The 25,174-nt window shown below is 46.8% G+C and overlaps 1 protein-coding gene across 2 annotated transcripts in view; it reads left to right on the top strand.

Moving 5' to 3' along the window:
• The window catches only part of PTPN21 (protein tyrosine phosphatase non-receptor type 21), a 79,508-nt gene extending 55,106 nt beyond the window's left edge, over window positions 1-24,402 (top strand). For both annotated transcript variants that reach the window (XM_072839620.1, XM_072839621.1), the window contains 9 exons: window positions 5,249-5,309; window positions 6,144-6,228; window positions 10,461-11,881; window positions 16,093-16,230; window positions 17,376-17,597; window positions 20,664-20,792; window positions 20,981-21,215; window positions 21,600-21,760; window positions 21,979-24,402. In XM_072839620.1, coding sequence (XP_072695721.1) covers window positions 5,249-5,309; window positions 6,144-6,228; window positions 10,461-11,881; window positions 16,093-16,230; window positions 17,376-17,597; window positions 20,664-20,792; window positions 20,981-21,215; window positions 21,600-21,760; window positions 21,979-22,107 — 2,581 coding nt within the window. In that variant the 3' untranslated portion in view covers window positions 22,108-24,402. The remainder of the gene's footprint in view (window positions 1-5,248; window positions 5,310-6,143; window positions 6,229-10,460; window positions 11,882-16,092; window positions 16,231-17,375; window positions 17,598-20,663; window positions 20,793-20,980; window positions 21,216-21,599; window positions 21,761-21,978) is intronic.
• Window positions 24,403-25,174: the final 772 nt, after the last annotated feature.

Here is a 25,174-nt window from a genome sequence, read left to right as displayed (position 1 = left end):
CCCGCTCAGCAGAAAGTCTGCTTGTTTCCCTCTGCCCCTCGCCCTCAGCACTCTTCTTCTAATATAAATAAATAAATCTTTTTTAAAAACGAGAGACTGGAGGAGGCCTGGAAGCAGATAAATCTATGAGAAAAGAAGCTCACAAGGCAAAATTGAGACAATTCTTAGAAATAGCTTAACTGTAAATGCTCAGTAATTAGCATCTACTTCCATCCTCACTCACCGTGCCACTCATTTGCTCAATGAACATTTGAGGGCTTCCTTGTTTGCCAGGCACTAGTGATGATACCATTATGTCCTCTTGCTTCCATGGATCTTAACAAATCATTTGGGTCTGGGGAGAGGGTCAGACAAATAATTGTTTTTTAGGAGCCTGCGTTCAGTAATCTGATGGATGTACCTGGTTCTGGTGCTTGTTCTGCTACTTGTCATGTGACCAAGAGTAGTTTCCTTAACCTAAGTATCAGTTTCCTCATCTGTCAAATCAGGATACTAACTGGCATTCCTTATGTTGTTGGGGTCCAGATTCTGTGAGATAATCATGTTCAGTCCTTAGCACCATTTCAGTAATATTTATTTTACTGGGGCCAGCAGCCTTTACTTATTTTGTCTTCTCCAGTGCACACATTCCAGTGATTTTTTTTTTTTTCTAAGAGTTCTTTGGCAGTCTCATTTTTAGCAACACCCATCAACATAGCAACTGCCCAGAAAGTCTGGAAAACACCATTTGGTCTCATTCGCTAAGATTAGGATAGCTGATCTCACAGGAAGCTGCAGTTACAAGAACAGTAGCAGGAAGAAAGAGGAGGTGGGATATTAGAGCTGATGGCAAGGCTGCCCCGTCAAGCAGTCTGGCAGGAGAAGGATGTGTTAGTTTGTTTGTGTTTCGCCAGAAGCAGCCTCTGCGGTGGGCAGCGTCGCCTCCACCCTGGGTGCTGCCGGCAAGAGGTGCCAAAATAGATACCGTGTGTGGGAGTTACTGCCTCTGCTTCTAAGCTCTGCGTCTTTGGATTCTGTGTTTAACACATTTAAGTTTTATTTTTGCCCCAGGCGACACAAGCCTGGACATGTTGGTGGAGTGTTCTGTCAGCAGCTCTTCTCTTTTCTGAATTTTGAATTTATAGTACTTTATCATGTTTTATTTTTAGAGAGCACACACAGGTGCACAGCTGGGTGAGAGGGAGAGGGAGAGAGAATCTTAAGCAGGCTCTACACTCAATGTGGAGCCCATCGAGGGGCTCGATTTCACGACCCTGAGGTCATGACCTGAGAAGAAATCAAGAGTTGGCTGCCCAAATAACTGAGCCACCCAGGTGCCCTTTGAATTTATGGTAATTTAAACGTTCAGTCCATTTGGACTAAATATAAACTTCAAAGGACCCAGTTTTGCCTAAACCTAGCCCTGACAACGGAGAGTAAGCAGAGGCAAAGTGAACCTCAAGGCTACAAAATAATGCCTCCAAATTCTGGACACTGATTTTAGGAATATTTTAAAGTACAGTTAAGGAGTGTTTGACAAAACAAAACACAGTGCCCAAGTGTACTGTCACACCTCGGACCACTAAGGAGGCCTCGATTAGGACCCATAGTGCTTTACCAATTGATACAGGTTTTTTGTTGTTGTTTTTTTAAGATTCTATTTATTTATTTGAGAAAGAGAGAGGTAGAGAAATAGAGCTAGAGCATGAGCAGGGGGGAGGGCAAGGGGAGAGGGAGAAGCAAGCTCCCTACTGACCAGGGAGCCCTAGGTGGGGCTCGATCACAGGACCCTGGGATCATGACTTGAGCCAAAGGCAAGCACTCAACCATTAAGACACCCAGGTGTCCCTGATAGATGTATTTTTGCAACCTAATAGAATTAACATCCATTTTGTTATTGTTGAATAACATGAATTCTGGCAGATGGAATGTTCTTTGGAAAGGAGACATTTATTCTTTAGCAACAACCTCTACATTTTGATGATGATGAAAGGAAATGATTACAGAAGCCATTTAATTAAAAAAAGTCAACTAGTAAAATAAATTGTCACCTGATGTTAAGTTCTTAAGCACTCAGTTTTTTTTTCTTTGTAATTTCTTTCATTGCTTTTGTGTTTAGATATATCTTCAGCCTATGATATATAATAGAAGTATTTGGTTATATTTTCTGTAAGTTCACTTATGATTTCATATTTAAATTTTTAATTTTTAAATCCATCTTCTAGTGTGCTTTCTTATGTGATATTGTCTGAGACTTGAACTTTTTATAAATGGTCCAATAACCTATCTTCTCTCTGGTGAGCTGGAATATCACCTTTATCACATACTGAGTTTTTATTTTGCAGGGGACCATTTTTCAGATTGCTCTTATGTTTCCTTATTCTAACACTGTTACTGAGTCCATATCAACCTTCATTCAAGCCCAATATTTGGTGATTTTTTTTTTTTAATCAGAAAGGATAAGCATTAGTTTTATTTTATCTCCAGTCTTCTCAAAAAATAAGCTAATTTTCAGGGCTTGAATATAGGTATTAGTTGTTAGAACGCTAAGGATCATGTTAATTTAGGAGACGTGATGCTTGATGTTATGGTAAGTTTGCTGATTAAATGGGTTGAGTGTTCACTTTGTGATTATGGATTTGCTAGTAAGTTGTCTTTAGAACACTATAACCAAATGTCACAAAATATTTTTGTAATTAGTATTGATGTGTTATATAAGCTCATGAGCCAGGAATAGCTGGTGAAAGGTTTTTTTTAAAAAGTGCTTTGAGGGGATCCCTGGGTGGCGCAGCGGTTTGGCGCCTGCCTTTGGCCCAGGGCGCGATCCTGGAGACCCGGGATCGAATCCCACATCGGGCTCCCGGTGCATGGAGCCTGCTTCTCCCTCTGCCTGTGTCTCTGCGCCTCTCTCTCTCTCTGTGACTATCATAAATAAATAAAAATTAAAAAAAAATTTATAAAAAGTGCTTTGAGGGATGCTGGCTGGCTCAGTTGGTAGAGCATGTGACTCTTGATCTTGGGGTCATGAGTTCATGCCCCACAGTAGGCATAGAACTTACTTTAAAAAAAAATTTAGGTGGAGGGGGGTTGCCTGGGTGGCTTTCTCAGTCGAGCACCTAATTCTTGATTTCGGCTCAGGTCATGATTTCAGGGTCCTGGGATTGAGTGGGGCTCTCCACTGGGCATGGGATTCTCTCTTTCTTTCTCCCTCTGCCCCTCCTCCCATTGCCCCTGCACGCATGTATGTGTGTATACACTGTTTCTCTCAAAAAGAAAAGGGGGAAAAGGGGGGGGGGGATACACTTGGGGAAAATTATGTAAGTGTATAGGTTCTTAGATTTTATCTGTAATAAACCGCACAGAACAAAATATCCTGCCTCTGTTTAAACATGGTAAAATTATACATTAGCTGTATTGTCTTCTGTTCTGTTTGGGGAAAATTATGTAAGTGTATAGGTTCTTAGATTTTATCTGTAATAAACTGCACAGAACAAAATATCCTGCCTCTGTTTAAACATGGTAAAATTATACATTAGCTGTATTGTCTTCTGTTCTTTTCTGATATAATTATTTATTCAAAGTTGGAACTTTATGGGAAGTTTAAAATCTCAAATTATCTGGTAAATGCTAATCTGCACTTAATATTCTCATTGCTTTCTTTTATTTATTTATTTAAAGTCGGCTCCACACCCAGTGTGGAGCTCAGTGTGGCACTTGAACTCATGACCCTGAGATCAAAAAGAGACACTTAACCAACTGAGCCATCCTGGTGCCCGTTATTGCTTTCTAAAAAATACATTTAAAACCAGTCAGTGGGGGCAGCCCCGGTGGCACAGCGGTTTAGCGCCACCTGCAGCCCGGGGTGTGATCCTGGAGACCTGGGATCGAGTCCCACGTCAGGCTCCCTGCATGGAGCCTGCTTCTCCCTCTGCCTGTGTCTCTGCCCCTCTCTCTCTCTCTCTCTCATGAATGAATAAATAAAATCTTAAATAAAAATAAATAAAATAAAATAAAACCAGTCAGGGAATGGGCAGCCCGGGTGGCTCAGTGGTTTAGCACTGCCTTTAGTCCAGGGCCTGATCCTGGAGACCTGGGATCAAGTCCCATGTCAGGCTTCCTGCATGGAGCCTGCTTCTCTCTCTCTCTCTCTCTCTCTCTCTCATATGAATAAATAAATAAATAAAATCTTAAAAAAAAAGACAAACCCCAATCGGGGAAAAGTTTCTTGCGAAGAAAGGTAAGTGGGTTTACCACTGGCGCCCACTGAACCAAATCTACTTTTTTGCTTTTTCTAACTTAGTTCCTTACAGGAAATCTAGATTCTTTTTTTTTTTTTAATATTTTATTTATTTATGAGAGACACACACAGAGACATGGGCAGAGGGAGAAGCAGGCTTCATGCAGGAAGCCTTGATGTGGGAATCGATCCCAGGATTGGGATTATGCCCTGAGCTGAAGGCAGACGCTTAACTGCTGAGCCACCCCGGCGTCCCAGAAATCAAGACTCTTAAGTTACCAAAGTTATAAACTTACTTCTTATGTTTGTAGTGTGTGATTAACAGGCTTTTAAGTAAAGGCCTTTCTCATTGCTTCAGACTTCTGGGCTGGCAGTTGATGGTCACCCCTCAGGACTGTTAATGGAGGTGGCAGGAGGCCCACAGGAAAGACATTTGCACTGAGTCTTGCTTCCCTGGGAAGTTTGTGGGTGATCAAGCCTTGCCGTTTTTTTCCCTTCTGCGTACATGCTTCTTCCAGAGGTTCCACATGGATGGACCAGGAAAAGACACACCTGCCCATCCTCGGGGTAGTCTGGGCAGATGTTGTTGCATGAAGAGGCTCAAACCCTGGAGTGTGTTCTGGACAGCCACAAAGGGTGGAGGTCCCAAGTGAGGAGAGAGAGATTCCCTTCCTTTCTTTTTTTTTTTTAGTGTATGTGCTGCTGAAGTGAGCACTTTTTTTTTTTTTTTTTTTTTTTTAAGATTTTCTTTATTTATTCATGAGAGACACAGGGAGAAGCAGGCTCCTCACAGGGAGCCTGATGTGGGACTTGATCCCGGAACTCCAGGATCACACCCTGAGCCAAAGGCAGCTGCTCAACCGCTGAGCCACCCAGGTGTCCTGGGACTCCTTTCTTTAATTTATGACTAGATTAGTCTGTCATCTTTTTGCTTTAGCAGATTTATCATTTTACTTTCTTACTAATTTATTTTGGCAGAATTAGGAAAACTTTGTGTATATGTATGTCTCAATGACATGTCTTATTTTACAGGCAAACTCAGACTGTCACAGTGAACCCACTCAGGAGGAGGTCGTCTTCAAGAGTGTCCCTGGTAAGAAAGAAGGAAAATCTGATTTATCTTTTCTTTTAGTGATGTCATCTTCCTTTTTTCTTTTTTAAGATTGATTGATTGATTCATGAGAGACACAGAGAGAGGCAGAGACACAGGCAGAGGGAGAAGCAGGCTCCACGCAGGGAGCCTGATGCTGAACTTGATGAGGGGCTCGATCCCAGGTCTCCAGGGTCACGTCCTGGGCCAAAGGAAGGCGTTAAACCACTGAGCCACCCAGGTGTCCCTGTCATCTTCCTTAATAAAAGAGGCTTTTGATAGTGTGAATTTTTAGTTTGGACCACAGAAGTGTGCTGGTATTTGGTTGTTTTTAACCAAAGAAATGGCCATTTTTCCATAGGCTGACCATAATATTTATGTAATATGTATTTTATTATAGATTTTTTTTAGATATTTAAATTGTAGGTCCAACCTACTATTAACATGTTTGACTGTTAATGAAGAGCAATCAGAAGTTTGTAGATATTTAAAATGCTAGATGATTTTGCTGATGAAGATTAAATACACTGCAAAGAGGTTTTTGTATTCATATGTTTACATAAGACTTCAGGAAGCTTTGTCTTTTCTCACTCTTAACTTTCTGGACATAGCTTGTTTTCTTGTGTTTTCTGCTGTGTGGTATCAGTGCATAGGCCTGGCACTGTTCTGGGAGATGCTGAAAGTGATGAGTGTGGTAAGAGCTACAGGGTCTTCATGTTTATTTTCTATATAATATAGTTAACTTCCTTAGAAGGTTTTTAATGGACAGAGACTTGCTTTACATATATTACAGAGGCTGCAATGTGTTTTAACTGTTTCTTACTTTCTATTCCTTAGCCTAAGCCCCAGCCCTATGTGATGCCTCCCCCACCCCAGCTGCATTATAACGGACATTATACAGAACCATACACTTCCTCCCAAGGTAAAGTACACTATTTCTGAGATGCTGTACGAAATTACTACAGTTTGAATATATCTATGAAGATCCTGGAGCCAGGATAGTTTTTGGCTGACATTACAGCCAAATTGTTTTCATGTGTATAGCCATCCTGGATTCATAGAAGCAGCTAACCATTAGATGCAATTTCATGGAGATGTGTGGTAATAATCTTCCAATATCAAATTTTGATGCTCACATGATCCCGAGTTCAGCCCATTGGAGCCCCTTTCAGCCGGCTCCTTTTTCCTGCTGACACGCCTCAACTGGCCTTTGCGTGCTTCCAACATATTCCAGGCTCTCTTGCCTGAGAGCTTCCCATTGTAAAGGTTTAAACATTTCATTTTTATTTATTTTTATTTTTCACTAGGTTAGTGTAGGGAGCTGTATTTCAGACAGTGCCTCCCAAGCTGAACCTCGATCTTTCATTCAGCAGACAGGTACTGTCTCCTCTGTACAAGGCTCTAGAGGCCAAGGAGATTGATTTTATTTTATTATTATTTTTTAAAGATTTTATTTTTTATTTATTCATGAGAGACACAGAGAGAGAGGCAGACACACCGGCGGAAGGAGAAGCAGGCTCCCTGCAGGGAGCCTAATGTGGGACTCGATCCCAGGACCCTGGGATCATGCCCTGAGCCAAAGGCAAACACAGCCACTGAGCCACCCAGGGGTCCCGAAGCCGAGGAGATTTGATACAGAGAAGTAGTTCCACATCTTAAGAAGCTTAGAATCTAATAGTGGGGGACTTTAAGCACACAAATAGCTTAAACACAAAGACACCATGATTGTTTTGAGGAAAGAGAGCAAGCAATTACATGGAGAAAGACTCTCATCCTATTATGGAGACTGAGAAGGACTTTCTGGAAGGATTTGGGCAGCGATGGAGAGAGAGGCGGGCAGTCAATGGGGATTGCTGCCCCTGAGGGACAGTGAACAGCGTGGCCCAGAATGAGGAAGGGGCACTGGGAAGGGGGGTGCTTTGGTTGGACTCTTGAGTAAGGAACTGGGAGAAGTTGTGTGTGAAGGGACCAGAGGTGGGATATGATTATATGATGAGAATTTCCACTTGGTGAGGTGGGCGGTGGGGGCGCTGGGCCTCAGGGTGTGGGGGGCATCTCGGGGTGTTCTCTCCCTTCACTGCTGCTCCTTGTGCCATCCCTGTGTGCCTCTGTGCCCCCAGCCCCACCACCTCTGGGTGAAGGCTCTTCTCTGCGTTGTTAGTCTGCAAACATCCTGATACTTTTTCCTCACCTCTCCCTTCCAACTCAGGTTTGAGTTACTTTTCCCTCCCCTTTCCCACCTGCTGCTTCTGAGAGAAGTGCCTGTGTGGGTGGTTGCCCTTTACGCCTTCCTTCCGACTTGGACTTTGCTTTGCCACTGGGACTGTCCTATCAGGTCACTAGCGCCCCTCACATCCTCCTCGCCACCAAACCCAGCCTTCTTTCCCCTTGAGATCTCTCTTGTGGGCACCCTGGCTCTCCCTCCTGGGAAGCCCTGCCACTGTGGCCTCCTTCCCTCCATTTGCCTACCCCACGGCAGTCATGTCCCCATTTCAGATTTCAGCAGGTGTGACTGTCACATCTGTGTTTCCCACCTCTCCCCACTCCTGTGCCGCAGCCCCACAGCTCCATCTGCCTCAGAGGGGACTGTTTCAGGAGCCACTGCCTGCAGCCCTCAGCGGGGGCCCTGGCCTATGGAATTGGCCAGTACAACTTGCTGAAAATGAAAATGTTAGATTTGGGCTCGTCACTCTGCTCCACAAGCCCATCCCTTACCCCCTCATCCTTTGCGATGATGTCACTTTCCTGGTGACTTGGATTCCAAACTGCATGTAACTTTGCTTTTTTTTCTTTCTTTTCTTTCTTTCATTCCTTTCTTTTTCTTTTTCCTTTTTCTCCCTTCCTTCCTTTTTCTTTCTCTCTTTCTCTCTCTCTCTTCATCCCCCCACCCCCTCAGCACCCAGTCCATCATGCCTGCTCTTGCTTTCACCCCATACAGCATCTCTTCTGTCTCCCTGTCCTTCTCCTGGTTCAGTCCAGCCTCACCTGACAGGCAGTTGCTCCACCCGAGAGAACATCTTCCACCTTTGCCCTCCTCGGCGCACCTGACACATGGGTGCCAGGCTCTTTTCATCTCCCCGATGACCATTCCTTTGCCTGGTGTCCTATCCTCCACAGTGTTTCCCAACGCTCCTTTTCCAGTCTTTTTCTCACTGTTGTCTTCCTCATCCCAGCTACCCAACACTCCAGCAAACTAAGGATGCCCAACCAGAAGGGATCTCCCAGCCTTGCCCGTGCTGCCCTGTCACCCAGAATTCCCTGAGTCCTTTTATGAGGCCATCATGCACCCTCCTGCCCGCAGGCTCCCATCCCATCAGGGTGGGCTAGATTGTGCTATGGGAACGCCAGTGCAGTAAAGGTGACGTCTTGCTGAGGTTACGTGGCCATCCTGCCCCACAGGAGGGCTCTGCACTGTGGGTGCCTTCCTCAGGCCTTCTGGCTGGAGGAGCCTCTTCCACCGGGAGTGTTGGTCAGGATGGTGGCAGGGAGGCAGCATGGAAACTAACTGACAACCCTCTGTTCCCTTTCCCTTGACTGTTGCTAGTCATGTGACCATGCCTGACAGACACCCAGGGGTGAAGAGGGATAATCCTGTGCTCTCTGGCTGCTGCCAAAAGCTGGACATGCCCTCCCTGCCCCCACCTCCACACGCCACTTGCATGCTGCGTTCTCCGTGAGGTGGTTCTTGATTCTCCCCTCCCTGTCCCCCTCAACCCAGCCCAAGCTGCAAGAGAGCCTTCCCTCCTCCACTGTGGACCTGTCACACTTAGTCTCCTGGTGTAACATATCCTTCAGTTGTGATTGTTCTATACATCTTTCCCCTGTACTCACCTGGATTCCAGTCATTTCTTTTCCTCATCAATACTCAGCATCAGTACTCAGCATCAGTACTCACATGGGCTCACAGAGGGATGGTCACTTGTCAGTCTGTGACAAGTCTGGTGTAGGGAGGAGCCCACAGACAGGGAGGCCAGGAGGCCTGGGTATTATGCCTGCACAGACAGGCCAGAGTGAGGACCTGAGCTGTGGCGGCAGTGAGGAGGGGGATCTCCTGGGCCTCTAAGGTTGCCGAGCATTCCAGGTGTGGGAGATGTACAGGGACCAGAAGCGTGAGTGTCAGCTGGAAGGATACAGGGACGTGTCTGAGCCCTGTTTCTTCGTTGTGTGCCCCCTGAGTAACGTCCACACACTGGATGGTGACATACTCACTTTGATCATCACTCGTCACTTAAACCATTACATGGCTGTTGAATCCCAGAAGGAAAGCTCTTGAACGGCAACTGTCCTCTGAAGGACCTGACTTGAGCTGCTCTTTGAAGTGTCAGAAATCACCCTCAGTAGTGATGGTGTTTTGGGTACAGATTGGACAGAAGCAGCCTGCCTCCTTGCAGCCCCACCAGGCACTCATGCAGCCACCGTAGATTAGACAGTGCTCGTGATTCTGCTGCCTGTGGATCCCCATCTCATTGAAGTGTGGAGGCCAGAAGGGGTGGAGGGCTGGTGTGACTGGCTTCTGACCCCTGGTAAGGTATACAGCAACTGGTGACATTGTTGGGCCTGGAGAAGCAGAGCCTATGGCATTATTGTTCTTGTCTTCATTCTAGAAAAGCCTATGCAGAGAACTTAGAACTCCTCTTAAGGAGCTTGTTACAGATGGTTGATGCTTGAACCAGCTCAGCGTCAGCAGGTCCCACATCCCCCACCAGGGGGAGAGAGTGGTTAGTGGTCCAGTGTCTTGTTGAACAGTTACCTCTGCCTCCAGCCCACCCAGAGATCCAGAAAGTCTGTTTGATTTGTAGCAAAACAAATGTTTTTGGTTTTCAGAAAAAGTATTTTATAATCATTTGTACTCTTAATATTGGACAGATTGGGTTCATCTTTACTGGGGGCCAAATCCTGAAATACCACCCTCAGAGTAGGCGAGCCATCACCATTCTGTAGATAAGGATGCCGGGACTCCAGGAAATGAGACGCCCACAGTCGTTCAGAGAGTCTGGGCAAAGCCAGGTTATTTCTGCATGGAGTTTTGTAAGCAACACTGAAAATGTCATCAGCTTTCAGGGCCTATCTCAGTGTTTGCCCAGAGTCATGGGTCCGATTCATATATCTTAAAATCACATTTAAAAATACCTCTTAAATGTGTTTGTTTCCTAGACAACCTCTTTGCGACCAACCAGAATGGATACTATTGTCACTCTCTGACAAGTCTGGATCGAGCCCAGATTGACCTCAGTGGCCGGATCCGAAACGGCAGTGTATACAGTGCCCACAGTACCAACTCCCTCAACAACCCGCAGCCCTACCTGCAGCCCTCCCCAGTGTCCTCCAACCCAAGCATCACCGGGAGTGACGTCATGAGGCCCGACTACGTGCCCTCGCACCGGCACAGCGCGCTGGTCCCCCCGTCCTACCGCCCGACCCCGGATTACGAGACGGTGATGAAGCAGCTCAACAGGGGAATGGTGCACGCCGAGAGGCAGAGCCACTCGCTGCGAAACCTCAACATCGGCAACTCGTATGCCTACAGCAGGCCCGATGCGCTGGTCTACAGCCAGCCAGAGATTCGGGAGCACGCCCACCTCGCCTCCCCGCAGTCGGCCCACTACCCGTTCAGCCTCAACTACAGTTTCCACAGCCCGTCTCCCTACCCGCACCCCGCCGAGCGACGCCCGGTGGTGGGTGCTGTCAGTGTGCCCGAGCTGACCAACGTGCAGCTGCAGGCTCAGGACTACCCTGCGCCCAACATCATGCGGACGCAGGTGTACCGCCCGCCGCCGCCCTACCCGCCCCCGCGGCCGGCCAACAGCACCCCGGACCTGTCCCGCCACCTGTACATAAGCAGCAGCAACCCCGACCTCATCACCAGGCGCGTGCACCACTCGGTGCAGACCTTCCAGGAGGCCAGCCTGCCGGTGGCGCACTCCCTGCAGGAGGTCAGCGAGCCGCTCACGGCCGCCCGGCGCGCGCACCTGCACAAGAGGAACAGCATCGAGGTGGCAGGGCTGGCGCACAGCCTCGAGGGCCTGCGGCTCAAGGAGCGCACCCTGTCCGCCTCGGCCGCCGACCCGCCGCCGCGGCCCGTCTCGGCAGGCTCCCAGCCCGGCGGCTTCCCCGAAAGGGCCGAGCGGGACCAGGCGGACGAGCGGGGAGGCCTGGCCTACGGCCACAAGAAGTCTCTGTCTGACGCCACCATGCTGATCCACAGCAGCGAGGACGAGGAGGACCTGGAGGAGGACGTGGCCTCACTGGCGGTGCCTCTTCCACAGGCCCGCGCGCCCCGAGGCCGCCACTCCCCGGAGCCACCCCCACCGCCTCCCCCCGGCCCCTCCCGCGGCCCCGGCGGCCCCACCCCTGCTGCCCTGGGCCAGGGTGCCCTGCCAGGCCGCGAGCCCGTGCCTCTGCTCAGGGAGGCCCACCGACCCCGCAGAGAGGGGCTGCTCACGCCCTCCATGTCCGAGTCCGACCTCACCACGTCGGGGCGCTACCGAGCCAGGAGGGACTCCCTGAAGCAGCGGCCGGTGTCGGATCTCCTCTCCGGAAAGAAGAACGTCGTGGAAGGCCTTCCGCCGCTAGGGGTAAGCCAGTGGCGCTGAGGGCGCCAGGTGCGCCGGGTGAGCCAGGTGAGCCAGGTGAAGCAGGTGAGCCGAGCGCGCCGAGTGTGCGCCTGTGCCCCTGCGGGCTGCACTCTGCGAGCTCTCCTCATCCCCCAGGCCTCACACCCACACAATTTCTGTCGTATTTGGAACACTGAGTCTGATCGTCTATGGAAATAAGGGGATCCGTTAGCATTCTAGTAGTTTTGCTGGAGATCATTAGTGAAAGTGAAGCTTGGGATGGAAGTGGAGGGCAGGAGGGAAGGGCCTGGCGCTGCCATGTTAAGGAAAAGGAAGATAAGACGCAAGCCTGCTCTGTTAGTGACCTGTGAGAAACCCCGTGGGGTGATGCAGCAGGGCGGGGCTGCATGTCTGAGAAGCACCCCCCAACGCAGGTGTTGCTGGTGTCCGAGTGTGTGGGTGCAGCTTGAATTCACCTGGCCATGATCTCTGAGGGCCTCACAGTGATCTGGAGCTGGGAAAGTGGCACTTTGTCCGGACCAAACACCTGAGAACTCCCAAGTGTCTTTAGAAAAAAGATTCCTTGGAGAAAATGCAGCTCTTTGATTCTCATGGTAAAAGTAACCAAGAGTTACGACTTCCTATTTATTTGGGGCAAAATATAAAAGCATAACATCACCTCTAGCTGCCATTCCTGGGGCATTTTTACCATGTTCTGAGACATGTCCAGCTTACAACAGGCCTATTGTTTCTTGGGAAGAGAAAACAGACTCTGAGATGTTAATGTAGCTTTTCCAAGGTCACACAGCTAGTGGGTGACTGAACTGGAATTTTAAACCCGTGTTTATCTCTGCACCCTACTCTATCATATTTTACACTGTTCTTCACTGAGGTATATTGTATATAATGTTTTATGAAGTAGCTATTGCTTATCTCAGCCTTGCTGTTTTCTCTCTTTCCACCCAAATGTTTTGAGTCACAGGCATTGGCCAGGCATGTGTGCCTTTGTCATTTAAGTGCGGCTCCTCCAAGTCATCTTGCTGTGTTGCTCAGGCCTCTGGTTCCTTGCTGCCCGCGCCTCCGTGCGGGTAGCTCCGCACTCTAACCAAGCTAACACGCTTAATTAGCCGATCCAGTTCCCGCAGCGCCCTGGCAGGGAGGACTCCTCCCCCACCTGATAGTCTGCATACTCAGGCTTGAGGACCCATCACAAGCATAGTATCTTCATAAACTGGAAGAAAACTCACAAATTTTGCAGTGTGTAGAGGTAGACTGAGACCCCTTAAAATAGTGCTGAGGATTTAAAAAACAAAAGCCATGTTTGCTTTTGATGAATTTGGGGCTTGAACTTTTTAAGCTTATTTTAAATTTTTCTTGGGATTATATTCTTCCCTACCTGAACAGTAAAGACCAGTGTGTCTCAGGTCGGGTGGAGTGGAAAGTATGGATCCTGATCAACTACTCGGGGTGGGGACAGGGTGTGGGTGTGTCTCTGAAAGGTAATTCTACCTCAGTCCCTGAGCCAGCTGGACAGGGTCCTTTTCATAGTTAATAGTAGTTTCCCTAGTCACATCAAGAACTGTCCATCTTTTGTTTTTGTGTGTGTGTGTGTGTGTGTGTGTGTGTGTGTTTAGAGAAAGTGTGTGAGTTGGGGGCAGGGGGAGAGGGAGAGAGAGAATCTTAAGCTGGCTCTCTGCCCAACATATGGAGCTTGATGTGGGGCTCCATCTCACCCCCCTAAGGTCATGACCTGAGCTGAAATCAAGAGTCAGACGCTTAACCATCCATCATTTTTATGCATGACCAAAATATTTTTCCCAAATGACATTTGTTTTGAGTATAGTCCACTATTCACACATATGGTCCCTGTACCTTTTGAAGGGGATGTAGCAAGATCCCCCAAATCTGAGGCTTTTGATGAGTTTGGTTCTCTAAAAGGACAGGTTTCAGGGATCCCTGGTGGCTTAGCGGTTTAGCTCCTGGCTTCGGTCGAGGGTGTGATCCTGGAGTCCTGGGATTGAGTCCCACATCAGACTCCCTGCATGGAGCCTGCTTCTCCCTCTACCTATGTCTCTGCCTCTCTCTCTCTCTCTGTGTGTGTATCTCTCATGAATAAATAAATAAAAATCTTTAAAAAAAAGACAGGTTTCCTCCCTCGTTGACTTTTAAGAGCCACAGTATTAGTACAATTTTGTGATTGGATTATGTTCTTGCTCCCTTCTTCAGCATAACGTATTCTCCTTGCTTGAAGAACATGTATGGCAGCTGTGGCTCTGGGGAAAGGTATAGGACCTAAGAGTGGAAGAGCTTGGGTCTGAGGCTACACCCTCCCATTTATTAGTTCTCTGTCCCGTGGGCTGGACCCAGCAGCATCAGAACCTTCTCTCCCTCTGTAGCAGGGGACTGTCACCTCTGCCCTGCCTGCTGTGTTAAGTCCCACCTAAGGTTAGGCATGAAAAACGCTTTGCAGATTGTTCCATCATAGATGACTCTAAAGAAAGGTTTTTATTGTTTTGACACTGGTTGCCATTTATAAAGAGGTGGCTCTGTGACCTTGGGCAAGCTGTTCCGCCTCTCTGACTCCTTTACTTATTTGTCACGTTTTCTTATTTGTGAGGGAAGCTGACCCCAGAGAGTTGTGGGCGAAGTGAGGTCGAAGTTAGCTTGTACGTGAGGTTGTCTCCTACTGACTTCCCAAGTACTGAAGAGCTCTACCCCCCACCTCGCTAAGCCCCTGGGCCTCCTCATAGTCCCGTGGGGTTGCCGTGACCTTCACTCTTACGACCTTCACTGTTACTACAGACGGACTTAGTTTCCATACTCACATGTGAATTAAGGTTATGGGAGTTTAGTATTAAAAACAGTGAACCAAGTTGCAGACAAGCAGAAACACTTTAGAGTTCTCCACCCGTCTCCACCCCCCGGAACCTGATTGCTATCTGAAAAAGAGTGGGCTGGTGGGAGTGCTCCCACAGCCTGGTACAGATTTTGCTCCTGTGCTCGCTGGGTCCCGGGTGGTGGTTCTCACAGAAATCACAGCGGGGCAGCGCCCTGAACCCTTTGGGTCCACCATGCTCCAGGGCGGTGCTGCTTTTGACTGTGTGTGCCTTTCTTCACCCACTGGCTTTAGACCTTGGCCTTCCAGCCGGCATGGTAGGGCGGCCCTCCTGACCTCATTCTCAGGCGGGGGGGCAGCTGGAGCCACCTTGTCCTGGCTGGCTAGAGCTGGCTTGAATTGTCAGGAATCTGGCGAGCCCCTTGATGTTCCCTTGGCAGCTTGAGTATTGGCACCGGGGAAACTGGCCAACGGGGCCAGTCAGGACCCTCCCCCCCAGAGCCCCCCACCAGTTGTTAAACAGCAGCAAACCGGGGTTTTCTGCCCAAGTCAGAATCGTGACAGTTTAGCCCGTGCAACAACCTCTCCACCTCCCCTGCCCGGACTGGTAGAGCTGGGGTGTAAAGCTCATTTCCTTTGTGAGACGTGAGAACACCCTGTCACAGCACTGTGGCAGTTGCCGTGGCCCCCCGAGGAGGTGTGGCATGTCTGAGGAGACTGCGCCTTCTTGGGCTCATCTGCCGAAGAGAGGAAGATCATTACCTATAGTCACGTTAGGAGATGCGCATCTCCAGGAGACAGATGCCCTGTCCTGTAGCCCATCTTCCTGGCGTCACCATGGAGATTTCAGTCCTCTTTGATTTTCCTAATTAAAAATGTGCCCGTTCTGAGAGGTGTCACCAATCCGACACAGGTCCCACCCGTCAGAACAGAGAGCAACCACAGAAAACACTTCATCTTTTCAGAATGACTTAAAAGAACTAGGTTATATATTTTTAAAATATCACAAAAGCCTATTGCAGTCACGTAACTTCGTGTAAAACCCATTTTTTGTGGATTGTCACTGATTTTTGTGCGCGTGTCACGTGTTGAAATTTGGGAGTTCTATGGAGGAATGCTGCCTGCCTGGAGCCGCACCTTTCGTTACAACAGAGACTTGAATTGTATTTCAAAATCTTCTATCTGCAAGACTTATCAGGGCTTTGGCCTTGAAAGGAATGTCTTCTTCCCAATGTTTGCTAAACAAATGTGCGTGTGGAGCGTAATCTCTCCCGTGCCTGTGGGTGAAGGAGAACACTCCTTCCCTTTGTTTCAAGTCCTCAGTACCCTGAAATTGCCTTTCAAGGGGGTTGTATTCGTGTATATTTCATATATACATATATAAATATTTTTATAGGGAATGAAGAAGAGCCGGGTAGATGCTAAAAAAATTGGTCCTCTCAAGTTGGCTGCCCTAAATGGACTCTCCCTCTCTCGACTGCCTCTGCCAGATGAAGGAAAGGAAGTGCCCGCCAGAGCCACCAATGACGAGAGGGTATGTACGAGACATATGGATATACTGGTATGCTTTCTCTGGAACGATCCATAAAGGCCAAGTGCCTTCTTGAGATTTTAGTCACTTTGCTAATCTAATCATCGTAAATGAGTGTTAAGGCATTTTATAATTTGGACCTCAAAGTTGGGACAAATCTAATATGTTAGATAATTTTAGAGTAAATGTCGGTTCTGTTTGTTGGTTTCTGAATGTTCTTTACCTTCTTCCAGCCTTCTGCAGCAGTCTTGATTTTTTGATAGCTTTTCAGTTTAGAGGAATTCTACAAGTACACATGAGTACACACAGGAAAGAGAACACTGATTGACTGCTTTCGTTGTACTGAAAATTCATCTCAGGAGTAAATAGTTCCCGAATTTTTCACGACTTTCTTGGTAACCAAGATATATTTGCTATGAGGTTATATTATATCAAAATTAGGCATGAAATAATGCTAAGTAAAAATTAATTTGCTTACAACTGGATCCTGGAGATAATTTCAGTATTAACTCTTTTTTTCAGTTTCTGTATATCATAGATCAGAAAACAAACAGAAGCCTTTGTTCATAGAGGTTGGAATTGATTCTCCTACGTACGCTAGGACTTACCGTTCTCCAGGAGAATTTTCTCTCTCTCCTAGGAGTCACAAAATTGACCATAGATTTAGAGAAAATTAATCCAACCAATTATTTTAGACCAGTTTTCACTTTTAAATAGAACTCTGCATTCTGCTTCTCACCAACAAGGTGCTTTCATTTGTTATTTTAACTCTTAGCGTTACAGCTTATTAAAAATTTAGCTGTGGTTTCACCTAGAGTTTTCACTACTAGATAATGCTAGACTTAAAGTGGGAAGACAAGGTTTCAGATATGCCATCAGAATGCAGTGTGGACGGGACCGCCTGGGTGGCTCAGCGGTTTAGCACCTGCCTTCAGCCCAGGGCATGATCCTGGAGACCTGGGATCGAGTCCCACGTCGGGCTCCCTGCATGGAGCCTGCTTCTCCCTCTGCCTGTGTCTCTGCCTATCTCTCTCTCTCTCTCTCTCTGTCTCTCATGAATAAATAAATAAAACCTTAAAAAAAAAAAAAGAGAGAATGCAGCATGGATATAGGACAATACTGATCATCCCATACATTCTGTTTTACAGTGTAAAATTCTGGAACAGCGGTTAGAACAGGGAATGGTATTCACAGAATATGAAAAAATTCTTAAAAAACGGCTGGTTGATGGGGAGTGCTCAACAGCACGACTCCCTGAAAATGCAGAAAGAAATCGATTCCAAGATGTCCTTCCCTACGATGACGCCAGAGTGGAGCTGGTCCCAACTAAAGAAAACAATACGGGCTACATCAACGCGTCACATATTAAGGTGAGAGGAGCGAGCAGGGCTACAACAGGCTGTGAAGTTGTGAGTTCAGCTACAGGAATGATGAGAACTGTATCCACGTCTATGTTCTAAAAACAGGCTAGTTGGAACCATTGGGACAAATTATGTTATTAAGCTGGGAAATCCATACACCTGGCCGGGTGGGAGGTGTTTTACCAATAGAGCCAAAGCCGCATTCGCCCTCCCACGTGCTAAGCCCTGTGCCCCCCACACTGCTGCCAGGAGTCAGGGAGCACTCTTTGGCCTGACCTGAGGACCTTAGGACTTCGTTCTTCTAAATCTAGAGATTTCTTTCTGGCCCATCGATTATCTCCAGAGTGGCAGAATGGCTAGTTTTTCGTGATCACATACCTGCATTGATTCTTATGTGGCAAAGATGTCTGGGTATTTTGGTTTTTGTTTTGAAATTATTTGTATATATAATGATATATTAATTATTAATATATTATTAACATATTACAATATATAATATGTTAATAATATATATAAGTATATATTTATATTTATAGAGCACACGTGAGAGAGAGCACACACAAACGTGTGTGAGCAGAGAAGAGCAGAGAGAGGATCTTTTCTTTTTTTCTTTTTTTTCTTTTTTTTTAATATTTTTTTTTTTTTTTTTTTTTTGAGAGAGAGGATCTTGAGCAGGCTCCATGCTCAGCACAGAGCCTCGACTTGGGGATCAGCTTCACAACTCTGAGATCATGACCTGAGTCAGAACCAAGAGTCTGAGGCTTAATGTACTTAGCCTCCCAGGAGCCCTGTCTGGGTGTTTTTAATGGTGGTCACCAAACCTTTTCCGCGTGTCGTCTGTTCTCTTTGCATCATTCTTGTCATCACTAATTTTTTTTTTTTTAAGATTTTATTTATTCATTCATTTATTTATTTACTTACTTATTTAAACATGAGTGGGGGTGAGGGTAGAGGGAGAAGCAGGCTACTGGCTGAGCAGGGAGCCTGACTTGAGGCTGGATCGGGACTCTGGGATTGTGACCTGAGCCGAAGGCAGCCGCTAAACTGAGCCACCCAGGTAGCCTTCCTGTGATCATGTTTTGTTTTGTTTTGTTTTTTTAAAGATTTTATTTATTGATTCATGAGACACAGAGAGAGAGGCAGAGACACAGGCAGAGGGAGAAGCAGGCTCCATGCCGGGAGCCTGACGTGGGACTCGATCCTGGGTCTCCAGGATCACACCCTGAGCTGAAGGCAGCGCTAAACCACTGAGCCATCCTGGCTGTCCTGGGATCATGTTTCAATATCGTTTTTGTTCTTTGTGGAAGCGGTGCCGCTTTTTCCCGAGGGGCAGTGTGATGCCATTGAACTGGGGTCATGTTACACCCATTAAAATGGGAAAAAGTGATGATTCCCACCTGGTAGGTGAGGGAAACCAGGGGCTCTCTCTTCTGCATCATTGTACATTTTGCATGTGCTGCTTGGAGATACAGTCCTTTTATTTTGAGAAGGAGAAGCTTCCTTGTTGGGAGTGAATGAGGAAGTATCCATGGTCAGGTATCTATCTTCTTGCCCACATCTTATTTCATTTGCAAGTGGTATCTGATGAGCGCAGTTTCACACTCGCTTTCAGAGACCTGGCAGTCTGCCTGTGGATGCCAGTACCCTTCATGGTCTTTGGGAATCTGCATGTGCTTTTTAATATGGGTATAGGGGCACCTGGCGGGGGCTCAGTTGTTGATCATGTCATGATCCTGGGGTCCTGGGATCGAGTCCCGCATCGGGCTCCTTCTGCCTGTGTCTCTGCCTCTCTCTGTGTCTCTCATGAGTAAATAAAATCTTAAAAAAAAAATAATTTGGGTATAATTTATTTAAAAACCAAGCATTTCTGTGGAATAACTCATCCAGCCTCTTGTGACTGGATGGGTGAGAACTGAATCAAGTTGTCCTGTGTGGGTATTGCAGAAGCTACCGAGGTCAGCTGAAGAGCATGGAAGATGGCCAAGCCTCAGAGCTCCTAGATCTGTTACCTGTCAGCATGGGGCTCCCTGTGCTTTCCTCTGAATAAAGCGCTGACACCTCCCCTGGGGTGGCCCCAGACCCCCACCCACACCCTGTTACTCACTGTGGTGCTGGTAGCACCGAGGGAGCCCCTCTCAGTGAGATTCCAGCCGGTGGCCCTGAATGAAAGTATGGGCAGAATAACCCAGGCACTGTGGTCACCAACATGGGGCGGGGGGGGGGGGGGGGGGGGCGGTGGGCTTTAACCCAATCTCCTGGCCGTAGATCCAGCAATGGCTCTGTTCCCTTAGACTGTCCTCAAGGGGATGCAGCCTCAGGTGGAAGCTTAGTGTCATTCTGGAGGGTGACCTTGACTTAGAAGTTCAGAGGGGAGACCACTTTCAGTAGGAGTATTTTTTTCTGCCCCAGAAATCTGGCATTTAACCTCGGTTTTGGCTGGATTGTTACTACTTTGCCTACTGTGTTTAGTACTTCATGAAGGGAAACTGTGTTTGAAATTTAGGATACTGTTATGGTGATACTGTTTTTCTAAGAAGAACCGTAACAGCAGCACTAACAACTGTGTATGGAAAACCTATTGATGTGCAAGCACCTTATACACTGACTAATTTAGTCCTGCCAACCACCCTATGAGGTACAGGACATTTTTATCTTACACATGTGAATAGAGAGAGAGGTTAAGCAAATTGCCCCAGGTCATGTAGATATGTGAATTTAGAGTCCATACATTTATAATCCGGTAGTAATAGGAATTGTATTAACAAGGAAAAAGAATAAGAGAAATCTTTATTCTGAATAACTCATTTTTTAGTACCACCATAAATGAATGTGCATACATGTATGCATATCTACATAAATACACATTGATTAATTTTTAAAGATTTATTTATTTAGAGAGAAAGAGGTTGAGAATCCTACGCAGACTCCCCACTGAGCTGCGTGCCCAGCATGGGGCTCAATCATACGACCCTAAGATTATGACCTGAGCTGAAATCTAGGGTCGGCTGCTTAATTAACTGAGCTACCTGGGCGCCCCACATATTAATTTCTTTAAAAAATCTTTTCTAATTTCAGGTCTCTGTCAGTGGAATTGAGTGGGATTATATTGCCACGCAGGGACCGTTACAGAATACCTGTCAGGATTTTTGGCAGATGGTGTGGGAACAGGGAGTGGCCATTATAGCAATGGTGACTGCAGAGGAGGTAAGGACTCATCTCTCTTCCTTGATTTGGTCAGCCTGAGAGGAGCAGTTAATGTTGGTCACGGGGAGTCCTGGCCTTGAAGGAAGAAGGCAGAGTGGGGTTGCAGTTCTGTGCTGCAGACACACTGCGTGATGGGGCCCCCGTGGCTGGATGCAGTGCTGCGTCCTGACCGTGCCTGCCTTTAACAGGAGGGTGGAAGGGAGAAGAGCTTCAGGTATTGGCCACGACTTGGTTCCCGTCACAACACCGTCACCTATGGGAGGTTTAAGATCACAACCCGGTTCCGCACGGACTCTGGCTGCTACGCCACCACAGGCCTGAAGATGAAGCACCTGCTCACGGGGCAGGAGAGGACAGTGTGGCATCTCCAGTACACAGACTGGCCTGAGCATGGCTGTCCAGAGGACCTCAAGGGATTTTTATGTAAGTATCTTCGTTCCCAGCACAATCTCTGCTTAAAGCATCCACATGGAGGAAGACTTAGGCTTTAGAGATATTTCCTTTATGTTATCTCACAGAAGCTTCGGGCTTGCTTTAAAATAAGGGCGTTAAGTGTTTAGAGGAGAGTGCTGGAACTGACTCCTAGAGACTGTCTCCTCCATTTCATTTTGTAGAGGGGCAGTTGGAAGTCGGGGCAGAGGCAGTGACTCGCCCACAGTCACACTGTCAGTGAGGGGTGGGAGGTGGTTAATTGGCACCCTACGCTCTCTATCTGGAGTCCTCCCCATCAGTGATGGTAATCTGGAAACTGTCAATTTGATGGGCCTTAATGCCTGTGTATTTTCCTGTTTCATTGATACTTCACAGCATACCTTGAAGAGATCCAGTCTGTTCGACGCCATACGAATAGTACCAGTGAGCCAAGAAGCCCCAACCCTCCGTTGCTGGTCCATTGCAGTGCTGGTGTGGGAAGGACTGGCGTCGTCATCTTGTCAGAGGTCATGATCGCCTGTCTGGAACACAATGAGGTAGCTATGTCCTTTCGTCAGGGCGGAGGAGTGGGCGGGCCCAGGGCTGGGGCACAAAGGACCTAGAGGCCTACCAGTTTTTTCTAAACAAGTTCCCCGGAGGCTTCTTCTAGAAGACGCTGAGGGAGAAAGTGTCCATTTCTTGACCAGATTACTGCCCGTACTCCTCCCCTCTCCGTGGGGGTCAGCACCCCCCTCATCGCTGTCTCTCCCTCCAGGTGCTGGACATCCCAAGGGTGCTTGACATGCTGAGGCAACAGAGGATGATGATGGTGCAGACCCTCTGCCAGTACACATTCGTGTACCGAGTCCTCATTCAGTTCCTGAAAAGCTCCAGGCTCATCTGAACTCCCACAGCTTGTTATGGGGACCCAATCTTGTGAAGCGTTTACAGCTGAAAACAAGTGCTTGCCTAACTCGTCCTTCCTCACCGATACCCGAGAGGCAGCGCGCTGCCTGGGCCTGAAGGACGGCCCCATGAAGGCAGCGTGTGGAGGGGGCCAGGCCGGGCGTCTGAGCCTGGGAAAGATGCTGAGGAGAAGGACTTGGTCCCGAGGGCCCAGCCCCACTCCCATCTGTCCGACTTGCAGCACTTGCACACTTTGTGGAGGTTGTTTTCTAGACAATTCTCTGTGGTACTGAAGCTGTGCCGGGCAACTCTGGCAATCAGTGAGGCGCATAGATTTCTATCTTTGTTAATGGAATTTTATTTTATAACTAAAGTATTTGGGGTTTTCTTGTTGAGAAACTGAACTTTTCTGCGGGGATGGTCCACAGGTGTGATTGGTTCCTCTAGAAGTTTGTATTTAAAACCGTTACTATCTCTTGTTATTTTTTAAATAAAACCTTAACAGTTTAGCTACCAAACCTAAAACTACAAGAAGAATCTAAAAGTGTTATTTTGAAACAGAAGGCATTTTTATATTAAGAAAATTTTTTATCCTGAAATACTCTATATTTGTACCTTCTATATTTTCCAAACAAGAGTTCAACTCATTAAGGTACTGAAATAAATCATTTACTGTAAGAGAAAGTTGGGAACGAAGGCACATTGTCGAAAATGTAAGACAATAATCAGATTCACTCCTTTTTTCAGTATTATTTGTAAACCTAAGCGAGTTTGATTTTATTGGTTGAAAATGAAGTGAAAACCAATTGCATAGGTGGTTTTAAGCACTTTGTTGTTAAAGACAAATCTGAGTTTTGATGTATGTATTGCTTGATAGATGAAACAGTAACAGCGAATTTTGTTCAGAAGAAGTGCTCTGGAAGAGATAAGGAGTAAGCAAGCGTATGTCGGATGTCAGGGCAAGAGGAAGTGTAGCGGAAATGCGCGAGGGCCAGCGTGCGATGCCTGTGACAGAAGTACAGTATTAACCACACTCCGAGAGGCTGGGGTGGTGGCTGAGCCCCCACCTGGTAGGTCCCCCCCCCGGAGTTCAAGGGCCGTCACTGTCTGCGACTCACTCTTTCCTTGGAGTTCTTGTACCTAAACTGTCCTTTTTAAATTAAGTCAGGTTTATAGTCTCGTTAAAAGGAGCCTTGAAGAGGCTTTATTTTCTTCTGATTGAAAGAAGGGAAGAGTTGGTAATAGTTTCACCTCATTTCCCAAAACTTCAGCCCCAACTTGTGAGGCCACCAGAGATTGCTGTGCTTTTTGAGAGATGCTGGGGTTTTAGTGCTCGAAGCCCCTACCTTCACCCCGGAGGTCAGTGTCAGCTTCTGGGTTCCTCCCCCGGCCCCCCCAGCCCTGTCGCATCCCAATGGCAGAACCCAGCTGAGTTGGGGGCGGGGGGGTGTTGCCTTCGGTGCCGGCTAGAAAGGCCTTGCTAAGAGGCCCTCACGGAGGGACTAACGGTCCAGTAACGCTGAGGCGCCATCTTGTTTTTCCTTCTGAGGCTGCTTCTCTGAAATGCGGAGCTTCCAGGGCTCTTCCCCTCATTTCAATATCCTAGGGATGGTTCTGAGTCCCACGTTCGCTCCTATAGCAGTTTAACCCACTGCGGTAACCACTGAGTGTGTGTTTCAGCTGTGAGGCAGGGCTTGCTGCCTACAGGGTCTGCGTATCTCCGGGGTGCCCCGAAACCAACCCCCTGAGAACTCAGAAGATACTAATGACAGTGAGTAGTGGAAGTGGGCACATTGCTCACTTAGGGACAAAATGTTCATTTTAAACCTGAAATTGTTTTAAGACGTCCTGTGTAAGCAACAGTAGACCCAAGTGCAAATACTGAGAGAGGGCTCCCAAAAGAATGGAATAAGAGTTTTATGGTCGTGTTTCCCATCTCCACACATCATGTAAAGGACAGGAATGTTGCTTCTTTTTCTCCTGTGGTATGTTTTTTTAAAAATGCTTTTCTGCAGGTTTAAACATTTTCAAGTGTCCCATTGATAAGAACATACTGTAATGTAAAACAAAGACCTAAAGAGTAATATATGGTATATTTGTGTTCGGTTGTAATAATTATAAGTAAATTACTTCTGAGGGCTAAATTACACTGTTTTAAAGGTCACTCTTAAAATGTCGCATGTTTGACTAGCTTCTAAGACTCATGTAATTTCTTATCCCTTTTGAATATTTAAACTTTTTTTCAGTTAGTATGATATGAAAGTATTTCTGAATAAAAATCGGCATTACTGGACTTTGAAGTAATGTGATTTTCAGGAGCAAACTGTACAACACTGAGGCTCCGTCGGTTTACCACATCTGATGTCGTCTGCCAAACTTACACAATGTCAGTGTCTTTTAGTTCCTCGAGATTCTAAATTTCAGAGCAAAATGACCTAATGTACATTTTCACAAAAAGTAGGTTATAAACCAGTGTTTTCCAGCGGGTTGATTTTGGCATCTCTGGCATCAGTCTTCCTCATTGGTGGGGTCTTTTGATGAAATATTCTAGCTGAGAGTTTTAAGCACAGAAAGTGTTCATTTGGAATGTAAATTTCAGTGATGATTAACTACTTTCCTCTGGAACACCCACTATGAAGTATTCTGAAAACTCCAGTATTTAGCCTTTAAAACCCTTTGGCAGAATTGAAACAGAAGGTGGATGGACCTGTGCTTCCAGAAGCTTCCAGAAAGAGCAAGGTCTGGGCAGGAACACAGAGGAGGGTGTCAGGGTGTAGGACCAACTTTTTGTGAAGCTTCTGTTAGCAGAAACAAATAGCTCCTTCAGGTGAGTTGATTACGTTAATATTCACAACATTAAGAAAACATTGTATATATTATAGATACAATATAAAACGTGTCTTAAAGTATACAGCTGGACATCAGCTGCCCCTTAGAACGGGTTTGAGATTTTCATGAACAAATGGAAACAAAGGTTACTGTTTATTGTAAATCGTTTTTAAATCACTTTTTTAAAGTTTTAATTTATTTATTCATTTTAAGCAATCTCTGCCCCCCAACATAGG

Source organism: Canis lupus, chromosome 9, assembly GCF_048164855.1.
Source record: "Canis lupus baileyi chromosome 9, mCanLup2.hap1, whole genome shotgun sequence".
Classification (NCBI taxonomy): Eukaryota; Metazoa; Chordata; class Mammalia; order Carnivora; family Canidae; genus Canis; species Canis lupus.
The sequence above is the reverse complement of the archived record's forward strand: the minus strand, read 5'-3'. Positions and strand labels throughout refer to the sequence as shown.